The sequence below is a fragment of the Ictalurus furcatus genome, chromosome 12, assembly GCF_023375685.1.
Source record: "Ictalurus furcatus strain D&B chromosome 12, Billie_1.0, whole genome shotgun sequence".
In the NCBI taxonomy this organism is placed as follows: Eukaryota; Metazoa; Chordata; class Actinopteri; order Siluriformes; family Ictaluridae; genus Ictalurus; species Ictalurus furcatus.
The window spans coordinates 14886955-14903570 of record NC_071266.1 but is presented as its reverse complement, the minus strand read 5'-3'; the positions used below and the strand labels follow the sequence as shown (position 1 = coordinate 14903570).

General features: G+C 37.9%; 1 protein-coding gene across 2 annotated transcripts in view; it reads right to left on the bottom strand.

Moving 5' to 3' along the window:
- The window catches only part of chrna11 (cholinergic receptor, nicotinic, alpha 11), a 28324-nt gene extending 12306 nt beyond the window's left edge, over positions 1-16018 (bottom strand). Inside the window, exons 1-3 of one of the 2 annotated variants that reach the window (XM_053638030.1) lie at positions 15737-16018; positions 11905-11984; positions 2786-2953 (exon numbers count right to left, since the gene is read on the bottom strand). In XM_053638030.1, the coding sequence (XP_053494005.1) occupies positions 2786-2945 (160 nt within the window). In that variant the 5' untranslated portion in view covers positions 2946-2953; positions 11905-11984; positions 15737-16018. Of the gene's footprint in view, positions 1-2785; positions 2954-11904; positions 11985-12705; positions 12766-15736 lie in introns of those variants that run through there. The other variant, XM_053638029.1, reaches the window with a different exon arrangement.
- Positions 16019-16616: the final 598 nt, after the last annotated feature.

Here is a 16616-nt window from a genome sequence, read left to right as displayed (position 1 = left end):
AGAAAAGTAAAATGTTTAGATGAGAAAAGAGTCAGATATGACCAGTAGTTGATGAAAATTTAATTGAGATCTACTTTTACTTAGTTACTTAATTCAGTTAAACATAACGTAATTAGCAGCTGGCAGATCACACAGAGATGGGATGAATGTAATGGGGATGAGTCAGATTCACTTAACAAAGTCAATCTTTATTTTGATGCCTCAGATAAGATCTCAAAGGGACTGCTTTAATCAGGCATCAGTCCTGATTTATTTGTGTTTACTGCAGTGGAAATGACATGACAATACTTTAACATTTTAAAACATTTTAACATTTCACAGCAAACTACTTTGAAATGAGCTATGCATTTAAAAATCTTCCATTCAACCCCTCCATGGCAAGAAACTTTAGTACTTAGTAGAGTACTCTGTTGCTGTTATGACCTGCTGCAAACTAGATGCATAGATTCTGGCAGCGTTCCTGAGGAATCTTAGCTCATTCCTCATGAGCAATGGCCTCCAGTTCAGTAATATTCTTGGGTTTGCTTACTGCAACTGCCTTCTTCAAATCCCACCAGAGATTTTCTATGGGGTTCAACTCAGGTGACTGTGATGGCCCTGGTAGAAGCCTTGGTAGAATTTGAGGTATGCTGGGGATCATTGGAAGTTCCAATGACGCCCAAGCTTCAGCTTCCTCACAGACAGCATGATGTTTTCTCCTAGGATTTCCTGATACTTCAATGAATCCATCTTGCCTTCCACACATTGCAGGTTTCCAGTGCCAGAGCATCACCAAGCCACCACCATGCTTGACTGTGGACAGAGCGTTCTTTCTTCATTCTTCTTCAGCAATACATGTGAAACTGAAGAAATCAGTATAAATTGCATTTTCAGTTGAATTTGGGGAAACCACTTGAAGCATTCGTTGTGTTAAACTGTTTCAATTGCTTTTGTCTGATTTGTTCATTGCAATCAGCTGAAACTCTGTAAATATTGACAATAAACCTGATTTGCAATGGGGGTTGAATAATTTTGATTGCAACTGTAGGTAGGTAGCTAGGTAGCTAGATAGATAGATAGATAGATAGATAGATTGCTTTCCTGGCATGACCTAGACAAAGTTATTCATGCTTTTATTATATCTGTCTGGATTATCCATTAATGTTGTGTATGCTGGGATCAGCCAGTCCTCTCTTGCATGACTACGACTAGTTCAAAATGCTGCAGCTCAGTTTCTTTTGGGTGCAAAGAAGAGAAATCATATTAACCTGGTTTTAGCTTTTATTCATTGGATTCCAGTTGATCTTACTCTGAAATTCAGTGTAAGTTTTAATTGTTTGATTTTAACGCCTTAAATAGACTTTTCCAGTCTTAGATTGTGGACATGTACTTTGTACACACACTGTTTCTAAACCCTTAAGGTCCCCCTCACAGTTACTGTGAGGGGGACCTGTGAGGGATCCTTGATCTCGGCTAGAAAAGGTCCTTGCTGTTTTGTGGCCGCTGAACTAAGGCTTTGGAGCAGTCTACCGTACACCTCAAACCTGCTTCATCTGTATCCCTTTTTAAAACAAATCCCCCCAAAAAAACCTTTTTTCCCCAAAGCCTTAAGGAAAGATGCATATTGTATGTGTGTGTATGATTTCTGGGTGTAATATGTCTGCATATGTTATTGTCTGAAGCAGAGGAGAGTGCTAATTGGTGGGAAATGTTTCTTTGAGCATACAGTAGCAAGCAAACATATTAATGTTAATTCATTCATCTTCAGTAAGCACTTTATCATTTTCAGAGTTGTGGTGGATCCAGAGCCTATCCTGGAAACACTGGTGTGAGGTGGGTACACATCTTGGATGGGATGCCACTCCTTTACAGGGCATCATGCACGTGTAAATTCACACACTCATTCAGACTTAAGGGTAATTTATAATAACCAATCCACCTATTGTCATGTTTTTGGGAGGTGGGAGGAAACCCACGTGAACATGAGAACAGAAACTCTGTTCAGACAGTAACCTGAGCTAAGGATAGAACTGGGAACCCTCAAGCTGTGGCACAACGCTACCTGCTGCACCACCATGCCACCCGCAAACATATTGATCATCTCATCTTAATTGCAAATGCTGTCAAAATGCTCAGTATGTGATTTGTATTGATGTTACCAGCTTATGGAAATACTTTTCCTAAAAGTCTTGAATAGTTATTGATGTAACTAGGAGCTCAGTTTTTAATCACTGCAACAAAGGCTTTTCTTCACCCATGACACTACGAAACTACAGTACAAGCCAAGGGCATAGCAGTAAATGATTAGTTTTTCTGTTAGTGAACTAAAGTAAGCATTCACAAACCATGACACTATTTCAGCAATTCCAGGCATCAGCTTTAGTCCCCAGTTGCATCATTCATTACTTATACAAAGACAGACTGTGCTGTAAAACCTCGTCAAGTGAGACTGATTGGTTGTGCAGTCTATGCATCCTGGAAGCAAGGCCTGATAGCAGTATATTGCTGACCTTGTTATTTGTAAATGAAGTCTATCTGGCTATAACCTGAAAAAAATATACTGCATCACCATGTAAATCAGAAAGTCTATCATTCATTTTTGTCCAGGTTCAATAGCTTAATAAAGTAAGGACATCTTAAATAAATCATGACAATCACTTTCCATTCAAGTAACTGAGCAAACTTGGATTTTATGTTGAGACATCAAATCTGTTTAGTGATTTTTACCACCAGAATGTATCTCAGTCTGATTTTAGGTGGAATGTATTGTATGTAGTGATAATAACCTTATTTCATCTCCACTCACCCACTAAGTCCCACTCTCCATTGGGCATGTAGCCAGAAATATCAGCCTCACTCATCTGGAGGTCCAGCAGCCAGCCGTCAAATGTCCATGAGCCAAATTTCAACTCACACTTCTGGATGTCGAAAGGAAACCAGCGGACATCCACATTACAGGTGCTCATGAAGATACCTAAAGGTTGTTTAGGTGAGCAGAGATATGAATGTTATCTTTTATACTGATATCATTTATACTATAAGTCCAGTGCATCCTATTATGGGAATGTACAAACAGGATTGAAGAAGTATGCATCACACTTCCCTGGAATTTATACAGATCTGAGGTGAACTTGACTCCTTATTCATGTATAATATTTCGTCCTTTTTTCCATTTTGATACATTGTATATAATCTGTGCAAGAAAAAAGGCCTCAAATTTAGACAATGCAAATGGGTTTATTTATTGCAACATGAGACCAAAGGAAGCAAGCAAAGGAAGCAAGCAATATGCTATCTGTCTTTTAGTCCCGTGGTAATTATTCAAAGTTTGATGGAGTCGTACAATTCTTAAAATAAACAAAATTGTTTATTAACACTGTTTTTCTTAAACACTTCCCTAAGACTTTTGTTAATTTATTTTCCTAAAAGTTCATTTAAGTTTCCTCCAAGTTTGCAAAAAAAACTTTGACTAATTGAAATATGCAGATACAGAGTAAATACAAATAAAATGGCAGCTCAAATGCTTTAACACATTTCCTAAAACTATACATGCATATGCAAATCTTCATATATTTTGAGTTAGGATTAGGAATAGAGTTAGTCCTAATCCTAACCCATTGAAAAATGAAACACTAAAATGTAAAAATGTAAGTGACCACAAAATATACACCAAACTTACATTAATGAATGAATGAATCCTATGTGCAAACCATGGTTGATGAGATTGTTAACTATTTTCACTAACTATTTATTCAAATGGAATTAAATTCAAAATAACCAAAAACAGTGTCTGTGTTCAGGTGTTTGTTCCTAAATAACAGGATTGTATTAATAGATAGAATGAAATGCAAAACCAATACCTACAGCAGTTTTGTTACTTTGCTTGTCAGTAAACAGAAAAGAACTTCGATAAAAATCCTTTCCTTTCCCCTTTCCTTCTTCCTTATTCAGTTGCCAGCTCAGCCCTCTTTACTCATTGTTTATGTATGAGTTTGTTCATGTCTGGTTGTCCTATTTGGAAGCCCACTGGCTGAACCACACCCATATGTGGTTCTTCCCCAAACTGTTGCCACAAAGATGGAAGTACATAATTGTATAGAATGTCTTTGTATGCTGTAGCATTAAGTTTTCCCTTTACTGGAACTAAAAGTTCCAGCATGACAATGTCCCTGTGCACAATGCAAGCTCCATGAAGACCTGGTGTGTTAAAGTTGGAGCGAAAGAACTCGAGTGTCCTGTACAGAGCCCTGACTTCAACCCCACTGAACACCTTTGGGATGAACCAAAACACTGACTGCACCCCAGGCCTCCTTACACAACATCAGTGCCTGATCTCATTAATGCCCCTGTGCTCCCAAAAATGCTCCCAAAAATCCCCACAGCCATGCTCCGCCGAGGACTTCGCTCAGCCTGTCTGCCCGGCTGTGGTTGTCGCTCTGCCTACCTGTTCAGCCGGGGACGTCGCTCTGCTTTCATGCTCCGACGAGGACGTCGCCTTGTTTTCCTGCTCTGCCGTGTACGTCACTCTGCTTTTTTGTTTCGCCAAGAACGCCATGCGGTCTCCAGGCTCTGCTTGGGACATTCTGCCCAGGGGGCCGGGGCCGCCAATGGAGATGGATGTTTCATGGCACTCCGGGAGGAGTGCCCTTGGGGGGGGTCCTGTCACGAGTTCCCCTTTAAGCAGCGTGCTGTGGAGCATGTGAGCGCGCGTGCACGAGCAGGTGCGCAAGCACCTGCTTTTCCCTTCTGGACAATCGTGACATTTCTACACGTGCATTTGTTTATGTTTCTGTTATGTCTCCTCCCCGTTCTGTCATTGGCTATTGTTTCACGTGTGTCTGAATTGCCCTCAGCCGTCAGCTATTACGACGCTGAGTAGGTTTGTATATATACCGTGCGCCTCCCAGCACACAGCGCGGAATATTAGATAGAATAGCATAGAGAAGTTTACTTTAGACTCGATTCGTTACCATAGTTATTCATAGTCTTAGTTTATGTCCATGTTAGGTTCCTTGTTAAAGTTAGTTAGGTTAAACATTAGATTTAGTCCATGCTGGTTTCTCCGCTACCAGTCCCTCGCTGTTGTTTATGTTTCATGTTTGGTATATCGACCCTGTATCCCGTGACCGCGACTTTGATCCCTGCCTTGTCCAGTTTATGCCTGTTTGCCGATCGTCTGACCTTTGCGTGTTTTGGATTACGTTTACGGATTACGATTTGGATTTTCCTGCCTGTGTCTCTCCTAAATAAAACCGTTCATACTGCATTTGCATCCGTCATATCTCCGTTACGTCACGAAACGTGACAACAGTATATATCCATCTATCCATCCATCCACTTTCCATATAGCTTATCCTACACAGGGTCACGGGGGAGCCTGGAGCTTATTCTAGGAAACTCATGGCACAAGGCGGGGGACACCCTGGACAGGGTGCCAACCCATCGCAGAGCACAATTTGATAATTTTGTTATTATTATTATTATTGGTGCACACCATAGGTGAGGATAGGTGTGACATATTACTATTCTCACAATGGTTGACTGTGTCCTTATAATAGACACTTGACCTATACTTTGTGTATACCAGCATAGGTGCTGTGGATGCAAAGTGCATTATTTAAACATTTTATAAATTCAAGGATTTTCAGGATGGAGAGATTTTTAAACTGCCAGGCCCCAGTGGAGTTGGATGATGGCCAGTGATCAATGTCCAAAGTTTGTGGGATCTGAGCATCTTCAAATAAGTAGGGGAGAACTCTTTTTATAGAACATTAAAAAAATATAATTTTTAGTTTGAATTATATAATTAAACTGAGTTACATGCTGTACATTTTTACTGAGTCTAAAAATGTTAGAAGAATATAACCATGTTATACTAGCTTTTATTTTTGTATGTTTAAATTTTTTTGTTAAATCAAAGTAACCATGATTACTATGTTTAGTATATGATTACTATGCTTTCACTATAATTCTATGATTAAAAGGGGATATGGTATTTATGCACTCTTCGATTGCAATTCATTCCAAAGGGTGAATATTAATATGTGAGTTTTTCTGTCTTAATGCTGTAACCTTTCACTATTCTTAACAGTCTGAGACCCTCTGAAGCAACTTGATATGCAAGTTTTAATTCATGCCATACCCATTATTTCTCACAATCTTCATAACTATTAGAATTAGCATGCAAAAAAAAAAAACCTATGAAAACTATGCTAACAGTTAGTGTAGGGGCAAGTGTATACAACTGCACAGATTTCAGCTTTTGAACAAGTTCAAAACGATGAAAAGTTTCATTTTGGCAGTAAATGTTTTTTTCACAAATATCTCCAGCACGAGTGCATGAATCCCACTGATTTTTTTTCTTCAAATGGACAAGGAGTGGCAACGAACTTGTATAAGTATATAATGAAGTCACACTTGCATGTGTGCATTTAGAGAAGACAAGAGTGTTGGAAAAATCGTGCCATGTTACAATTTTGCCAGCTCTCTTCTCTCTTCTAAGAGTCTTGCCCTAACTGCAAAGTAATGCAATACATGAAACTCACAGACTTTGTGAATACTGCTGACTATTCTTAATCCTTTCTCTCATGCTGCAGGGTCACAGCAGGGATGGAGGTGAACAGCAGACACAGCTGCAGAATTCTACAGAATGTAAGCTCCTTTGCTGTCTTGTTGCAGAAAGCTTGGCTGCTCAGGGAGATTGTGAGTTCAAATCCCAGTGCTGCCACTGCGGGGCCCTTGAGCAAGGCCCTTAACCCTCAGTTGTATAAATGAAATAAATGTTAATAGGATAAATGGACAAGAGCATCTTCCAAATGCCATAAATGCAATTGTTCATTTCTACTGTATGTCATCTTATTATTTCATCTTTAATAAATTACTATGACTCCATTTAGACTGTTTAATGTTATTGAGTTAAATATTTTAGATTGTTTACAGCTTTCTTTTTCTCTATGCATGTGCTTGTCCTGCGTTTCTCTCTTGCTTATGTAAGAGTTAAAAATGACTTTTTTTTTATTTAATATGTGAACCCCACTGTAAATATGACGACAACATCCAAATGCCATTAGTTTGTTTGTTTGTTTGTTTTTATGCAACATTTTGATACCTAGCACTTTCCGTACCTCAGCAAAGTTCATTAGCCCCATTGCAAAGATACTGTAATGCACACACATGTCCTAAGTGAATACTGAAAAAAGCATACAGTAAATTAAAAAAAAAATGGCATGTAACTTGCAGCTAACATGGTATCATCAGCTACTGATGTTATTGGCAAGGGTTGGAAATAGCTTCTGATGTTATTGGCAAGGGTAGGAAAAACAGAAGGAAAAGAACTGAGCCCTTGGGAACACTTGAGAGACAGGCGAAACTTTGACTGATCAAAGTCCAACCAAATCCTATCAATCAAAAAAAAAAATGCTGTCTGTAGGAGAGATAGAATCATAACCAGAGGAAGACAGCAAGGGTAAGGTCAACCTGTGTCAGTGTAGGAGTATGTTATGACATACTATATCTAAAGCAGCTGTCAGGTCCAGCAAGATACAGTAATTATATTTGCAACCCACAATCATCTGCAATCAAGACCCTAGTATGGTTTGTTCTGAACCCAGACTGAAACTCCTCAAATAGGTTTCTGAAGGCCATGTGTTCTTTGAAGTGAACAGCCAATGAATGTTCAAGTAGTTTGCCCAGAAAAGAGAGGTTAGAAATATCTCTGTAATTAGGTTAAATAGCTAGGTTTTTATAAACTGGAGTGATTGAAGGCAATTTCAAATTTGGTGGGAACAGAGCCAGAACTAAGAGAAGCACTAATGGCTTCACTTATAGACTCAGCATAGAGGTGAATTAGTTCATTGTTTCTTTGGCACAGAGTAAGAGCATGGTTCCAAAATAACAAAATAACTGGACAAAATAACAATATTGATCTTTTTTCTGATTTCCTAACATAAAATTTGGATGACAGTTCATATTAGAATGGAATACAATACATATTTTGTATCCAGATAAAACCTTTTCAGCAAATATTAAATGGTTCTGGTTAAAATATTTAAACTTTTTTCTGTTTTTATTTTGGCAGGAATTATAGTAGCACTATAAGATGAAAGGTACGAGAGGCTTGTTTTTTTTTATTCTTTGTTTGCTTGTTTTGTTTAATTTAATTGTAATAAAGCCAAAGAAACTTGAATAATTATTGTTGTCGTCTTTTGACTGCAGTCCCAAAATTTTCTTTCTTAGTTTGATCATTCTATCGTTTATTACCAGGCTATATACACACAATATATAGGTGCCACAAACACTTCTGAGTCTTTGTTTGCGATAGTGCTCCTAGCTTTCTGAAATGGGAGCGTCAATGCTAATGAAATTTGATTGTGAACTGTACATTAAAATAATTTAGTAGCAGAAACACTGCACCAGTCAATGATTTATTCAGTTATCAAAATATACCAAAAATGAACTGAATCTATTTGTTTCACTTTTACCATATTGATTAATTTTGAAAATATTTGTTTAAAAATAAATAAGTAACATGTTCACACAACACATTGTTGTTTATGTATATTTTTCTTAGTTATGTGGCATTAATAGTATATGCTCAACATTAGCTAATCTCATAATAGTGATGCCCTTTTATGCTACTTTGAAAGTCAGTGAATAAATGGATCGAGAGATCCATTTATTCAAAATACAGCTTATTACAAAAGTACGGCTTATTACATATTCTGTTTGATGCACTAAACTTGCACTAATTAGTGGTGGCCAGTTTTGCATGCTATTTTGACATCCTCCCAAAATAAATCAGAGACGTGTTCTGCTTACAGCTTTAGAAATACTGTTGCCAGGTGTGTGGTTTTGCCACACTGCATTTTTTGTATGCTTTATGCCATTTCTTTTAAATAACATGAGACAATTTTACTACCTTCTTGAAGTATGCACCTACATCTTTTAATACTGCTTTTCACTTTGGCTGCTTTTGTCACGCATATCTAGCAACCCTGACATAGGACATCTGGAACACAGACATCAATTTTACTCACATCTAACAAAGAATTTTAACATATTAAACAGAAATGTTGTGACTGCCAATTTTCTGAATGGCGTAAAAGCCCCAGTCGGCCACAAGATAATGGACCACAAAACAGTATTTTCATTAAAACCAATTAGTAATCAAATGGCACATTAGCCAAATGAATGTCCTCCACACAGATTACAAGAGGTAAGAAATTAATTTAATAACATAATAGCTTCAGTATTGAACTTGCAATTCCTCTTTTCTGACAGCTCAGTGGTTGACCATTTGTCCCCACATGGGCTTTTAAACCACAATTTGCACTTCACACAGAGTGTATTTAGTAGGCCGTTCCAGGTGCAGTTTGCATGATGAGATGCATATATCTCTCAGTAAATTGGATGTTAATTTCAGGTGAATATTTTGCAGCCACATCAAGTTGCTTTCTGCATTCTTTGCCTCCTGACGTATGTATATCTGTCCCTTAGAGGACAGTGATTGAGAGACCTCAGCTGCTTGAATTGTAACCTCTCTCTGTCAGTTGCTTTGGATAGACATTTCTGCCAAGTTAATTAAAAAAAAGTGAACATAGACATTAACCAAGCCATAAATATTAGTTCTATAGCGTTTGTGCATGTTTGCTGAAGGAAAAAACCAGGAAATATTGTATTTTATTAAGCCCAGTTCCATAGAGGAACAAATTCACTAATGACAAGATTGAAATCAGAAACAGCATCTACTTTAAATGATCCATTTGTAGATTGAAGACCTTTATGGTGCAAGCACATTCAGATTCCTCTACTTTCTCTCATCCTTCACCAAGATGCAATTAGGCCTTCTCTGATGTCTAGAAAATACATTTGATCCAAATCAATGCCCAAAGATTTAACCATAGCTCTTCCCTAAAGCCACAAATCTTTAGTACATCTCATGGGTTTCTCACCATTGCTGTTACCTTGGGAACTGGCTACCTAAAATCAGAGGCTAATCATTGACAAAAGCTCACAAGCTGGAAACAATGATGCAACCCCAGTTAAATGGATTCCTTCAGGGCTAAGGCCATTACCAGGATCAAAATTTTAGCGAGGTCCATGTTACAGAAATGTGTCATAGTTAGTATATAACCATTCTGAATGTGGACTACATTACAGTATATCAATGGCTAATTTCTGATCTTATTTCATGGTTTCATTGATGCAACTTAGACCATTTAATTATACTGAGTTAATTATTTTGGTTTACAAGACAGCTGTTGATTTCTGAATTACAGTACATAATATTAGGCCATTAATACAATACTTACTAATTAAACTTTTTATGCTCATAGCAAAATTAACATTTAACTAATATTAAACATTTATTTATATATAACTTTGCAGTTTACAAACCACTAGCTGCCCATAGTATGTTCCCAAATAAAATCAAACATTTATATCATAGCTACGTCCGATGTTAGTCTATAATATGTGGGTTGCATACCTCTCAACAAGAGGTCTGGGAACATAGCATACCACGGTCAAGCTTCCCACCATGCTTGCTCATCTGTTTTAGCACATACATAATGATCTTCAGCTATGCTGCACTACAAAAATGACACTTTAGCAAGTGGAATTATCTTGAATATAGTCTAAATCTAAATCTAATATTTAATATAATGAGATTATACTAAACCAAATATAATATTATTAAACTCAGCTACTTACAGCTATGCTTCAGGGAGAAGCTGAAGGAGTGACTAGAGTGTGTGATGATTTCTAAGTGGAATTACAACACCCAAAATCTCTCAGACGTATAGGGTTTTTTGTTTGTTTGTTTGTGTTTTTTTACTTTAAAATTAAGGCTGAACTTCTAAGATGACATAATCACATTTAACATGGCTCTAAGATGATTTGACTACTAATGTGGAATGATAGGATTAAAGCGTAGATCTGAGCTTCAAAACAAGTTTGAGGATTTTCAAGTCTATGAAGCATTTTACTTCTTTCACACATATATTTTTAATATCTAGATAATTATCTGCCAACAAAATAAGACATTTTAAAGCTTGAAGTGAGAAAAACTGTCTATCTTTTGTTTGTTTTTTTTATAATATAGTCTCATAATAAGAAATATTAGATACATTTGCCTATATTCAATCTTTCTTTTCATTTTGATGTGTGTGTGTGTGTGTATGTGTGTGTGTGTGTGTGTGTGTGTGTGTGTGTGTGTTCAGTGAAGATCAGAAATTTATTTTCCTAGACACTCAGATCTCTATCTCTGCCTGTTTGCATTATAATGTCTATAGAGAAAAAACATTTTCACATTATTTTTGACCTAATTCAGTAGACAAAGACACAGAAGTGTATCTTCTGGTGTTTTCTTTCACTGATTTATCCACTTTATCTCTTAGTGTTCCCCAAAAGTGATTTATTTTAGCTTATCATGAAATTAGTGTTTAGAAGTGGAGCTCTATCTGAAGCGTTTTTGAAAGGTTTGTAGTGTAGTGTAGTGTATAAGAGCTTTGTGCCACTGGTTTTGGATTCAGTTATTAAAAATCATGTGATAGTGGTTAAGAACATTGTGTAAGCAAACATGAAAACAAAATTCATTTGCTGAATAAGAAAGAGAGGAGTGTTAGAGCTTCTTTGATTATGAAAGGAGCCAGGTGGTAGCAAATGAGTGAAAAATGAATGCAAAAATTTTGGAAACTGCATTCATTAAATGTATTTTGTATCAAAAAAAAGTGTGTAACAAAGTATGTCATATAATTTGTCAGGAAGATGATCCCCCAAAGAATGTTGCAAAATTTCTGTGTTTTCCAACCTTGCTGCACTATTTGCTATTTTTACACCAATAAGTGGTTGTTTAAGCTCAAAACATCTCTAGTATATTAAGACAAAATAATTAATAATGCAAATATAATAATAACATGAACTAACCTGGAGGCAGATAGGTGCAGTAGCCGCTGGAATTCACCAGCACGTTGGTCTTAAAGGTTGAGTCAAAGTCATCATCAGCACTGTGAGGGATCAGAGAACATAAAATTTAAATTTGCAATAAAAATAGTATTTACATTTACACAGCTCAGTGTTTCCCCTGCTCTCTTATCAATAAAGCTTTAGATTAATTCACTATGTTAAGAGGGAAAGCATTAAATTTTTTGGCAATGTTACTGGACTGCCAGAGTACATAAACTTGTAAATGCTAACAGCTGTGTTTGATGCGTTAATGTATTTGTTCACCACATTGAGAAATATGGCAGCCATTTTTTCCTCGCTGTTGGCTGAACTTTCTCTCATACTATCAAGCATTAAACATCACACAACCAGTAATTTCCTATGGAACTGTGCAACTGAGAGATGCAATTTGCTTTCCTTGTTTTATCAGTTTTATGCAAATTAGTAAAGACAAAATGTATTAAGTGTCTAATTGATTGATTTCAGTAAATTCAGCACCACAAGAATGGAATATGCACAGGTTGAATAATGTGCCAAGTCTTGTACTTTAGTTACTACTGGGGGGAAAAATGTATGGAACTTAATTTATGAGGATAAATCTGCCATCAACATGGGTAAGAAAAATACAAACAGAAAATATTCTGGTCACAATTTCCCATCTTAACTTGCATTGCTGGTTTATTTAACAAAAACGTGGAATGATGCCAACATGATAATGTCCCATGCTATAGGCTAATAATGTAGGATAGCTAGCTTGAAGGTGGGCTTGAAGGGACTTGAAACCTCTGATGCCTTCTGATGTACATGAAGCTCAAGGCTGCAGTCTGATCCTGTTCCTCAACAATGTTTCACTGAAAAAAAAATTAACTTTGTGGTAGAGTAAGAATTACTCAATTTACTGTCATAATTTCTGAATTGTAATAAAAAGATTCAGTGAGAACTAGAATTTCTTAAGTAAAAATTTTAATATATACACATTTTATTCATGTAATATATGAACTGTGTGGAAAGAGTATGTATTATTATATATTTACTCATGCTATTTAAATGATTTATAGTCACTGCACATAAACCTAGAAATACTAACTAAATTCTAATCTAAAAGTATAGCGTGTTTGAATCCACGCATGCGCCTTTAGATAAGACAAGTTTCCCGTTTAACAATGAATCAGGGATGGTTGGGGCTGTCACAGAACTGCTGCATGGCTGCTGGATTATCTTGTGTGTAAGGTAAGTTATTGCCTTTCTGTTGTAGATTTGTGATAATACATGACTATGAATGATGAATGTTGACAGTTTGATTCTTGTTTGCTTGACATAAACATTACTGTTCATAATTACATTTAACGTTAGTTTTAATCACATAATCTCGGTAACATTAAACTGGGGTAATTTCTCTATAACATAACGCATTTATTTAACTTCTATAAAACTAAAGGCATAAAAGTTGGCAAAGAGAGGGAGTTTAGTCATAAGCAGAGAAGAGGAAATGTAGTTAACCTTAGCCATGTTCCTGCTAAAACATGCTGGCTAGGCCGTATAAAGCTTTCTAGTCTATATACTGTATATATTTATACAGAATATATTTCAGTGAGTTGTGGTATCACAAATTAATACATAGATTTAAATCTACATCTGATATAATATTGCTGTTGTTATTTTTCTCTATTCTTCACTGCATAATATACAATTGTGGCAAAATATTGTAGATCATTGTTTTAATATCACAAATTGTGTCTGTTCTTTAGAGGATGACCTTACTCTTAGGATGAGCCAATACAGTGGACAGTTGAGGTCTAGGGTGGAAGACAGATTGACAGGTTCAACACTGGTGTCTTCAAGGAGAAACAGTATGCCTTCTATTTGCGATCAAAAGATGGATATGAGATAAGAGTTTAGGATTTCAGCTTCTATTTCTTGGTATTTACATCTAGATGTGTTAAACAACAAAAGCATAGAACCTTTTGTATCAGACCACCCAATTTTTAGGTGAGAAAAAGTATTGGAACAGATAAGTCTTAAAGTAAATAATACTTTGGTTGCATATTCCTTGCTTGCAATAATTGTATCAAGCCTGCAACTCATCACCAAATTGTTGGTTTCTTCTATTGTTTACTGCAGCCTCTTTCAGTTGTTGTTTGTTTTGGGGGGTTTCTCCCTTCACTCTCCTCTTCAGGAGGTGAAATGCTGCTGAACTGGGTTGAGGTCTGGTGATTGACTTGTCCAGTCTAAAACCTTCCATGTTTCTCCCCTGATAAAGTCCTTTGTTGTGTTGGCAGTGTGTTTTGGATCATTGTCTTGCTGCATGATGAAGTTCCTCCTGATTAATTTGGATGCAATTCTCTGTAAATTGGCACAATGTTCCTGTACACTTCTGAATTAATTCTGCTGCTACCATCATGAGTTACATCAATAAAATTTAGTGAGTCTGTTCCAGAAGCAGCCATGCAAGCCCAAGCCATGACACTACCTACACCATGCTTGACCAGTAAGCTTGTATGTTTTGGATCATAAGCAGATCCTTTCTTTCTCCATACTTTGGTTGAGGTTAATTTTGGTTCCAAAACTTCTCTCTATTTCTTTGCGAAATCCAATCTGGCTTACTGATTCTTACTGCTAATGAGTGGTTTGCATCTTGTGCTATGGCCTCCACATTTCTGCTCTTGAACTCTTCTTCGAATGGTGGATTATGATACCTTCACCCTTGTCCTGTGGAGGTTGTTGGTGATGACATTGACTGTTGTTTTAGGGGTTTTCTTCACAGCTCTCACAAAGGTTCTGTCATCAACTGTTGTTGTTTTACTTGGCCGACCCATTTGGTATCTGTTGCTCAGTACACCAGTAGTTTCTTTCTTTTTCAGGACAGTCCAAATTGTTGTATTGGTTATGCCCAGTGTTTGTGCAGTGCCTCTGACTGATTGTTCCTCTCGTCTCAGCTTCAAAATGGTTTGCTTTTCTCACATAGACAGCTCTCTGAAGTTCATCTAGGCTCATCCTTTTTAACAAAAAATGCAGTCTTCATAGGTGAAACTGAAGGCTAAAACCAAGAGTGGATGTTCACAGCTATTTATTGTTTAAACATTCAATCTAAAAGGACACACCTGGATAACACAAAACACCTGTCAGTCACGTGTTCCATTATTTTTGCTCACCTACAAATTGGGTGGTCTGACAGAACATAGAACATTTTGTATGTCGTTTAGCACATCTACATATAAATACCAGGAAATAAAAACTGGAATTCTAAATGCTCTTCCCATGTTCATCTTTTCATCTGAAATCCAAATGTCTTTAGTCTACAGAAGAAGAAAATGAATCTGCCTTGCTGTTCCAATAGTTTTGGAGAGGACTGTATATCAATGGGTGTATGGATGTTCCCTTTCAAAGGGAACTTCGACGTTGCATTTAGCATAACAGTATGGGAACGCCTTGCGCGCGTGACCGGTATCTGAAGCTTGTGTAAAATCATGCCTCTACTTATAGGCCTGCCATGATCAGGTGACGTGGCAATTAAGCGCGTTGCATGATATATATATATGGCACCTGTGAACCACGCCGCCAGCCTTATTATCTTCAGCAAGACTGCATGTCTGTTGTTTGTGTGACAAAAACGCTTCATTTCTACTCGAAATCTCTTAACTTTTCTATCCTTTTTTAGAGGAAAAGAGAGGTAAGTAATGAGTGAGAAAGAATTCAAGTGTGTTACGGCTTGCTCCCGTTTCATCACAGGGAATAGCGCACACTTGCTGAGTGAAGTGTTTAGGAGTGTAGCATGCGATGGTAGCCTGGAGAGGCTGTGCATGGTAATGCTTACATTAAGCAGCTCGGCTCACGACTCGCGCTCTTCCCGGAAGCCGAAGCGAGTCGGGTTTCAGAGCCTCGCGAATCTGGGCCGGCCGCTGCCGAGGCAGCCAGCCGTCTCAGGTTCGGGGGATCTCTTATAGATCCAGAAGAGGAGCCGGAGACGAGCGCTGCTCTATCTCTTGCTCTGTCTTCCGGGTTCGGCTCTCCGCTGGATTTTGGAGCTTGCGTCGCGACTCCTCCTTCCGCTATGGGAAGCCAAAAGGTAATAATTCCTCTGTGATTCCGAGGAGTTAGAAGGATGTGTTAAAAAATGAGAGCAGCATATAAAGAGCTGCTTGAAGTGATTATCCAGTGAAAGTAAATCCCTCACACTGCAGAAACTCCCCTGTCTTCCAGAAGTGCATGACAGAATCTCAGGCTTCTGGGGGAAAACTATGCATAAGCCATATTCATAACCCCACGATGTGGGATTATTCGGCCATTGTGGGAATGAATGGCATGGCAATTTAGCTATGCTGAAGGTGGAGGAGGCACTTGCGAGCTACCTCTCTCCATCGACGGCAGGTAATTACGGGGGCCGGCTTGCATCCAAACCACCGTATAAGCAAGCCTATGCAGCAGTAGTCTTGCTTGTGGGTCACTGCAGACAATGACAGGGTTGCAGGCCTACCAAGCAGACCTGCTGAGTGAGCTCGACATATGGCAGCATTCAAAAAAAAAAAGCCAGTTCCTTCCCTGTTGTCTCGAGCTCTCCCGGGCGTCTACGAGTGGAGCCTGGGCCAGCACTAGTGTGAGGGAGACCCAGAAGGGGAGTATGGCAGCCCGCCAACCCCTGCAGACAGCCAGGGGAACCGGGCGGCCACAGTCACGGTCTGCTACTAGGCCTGATC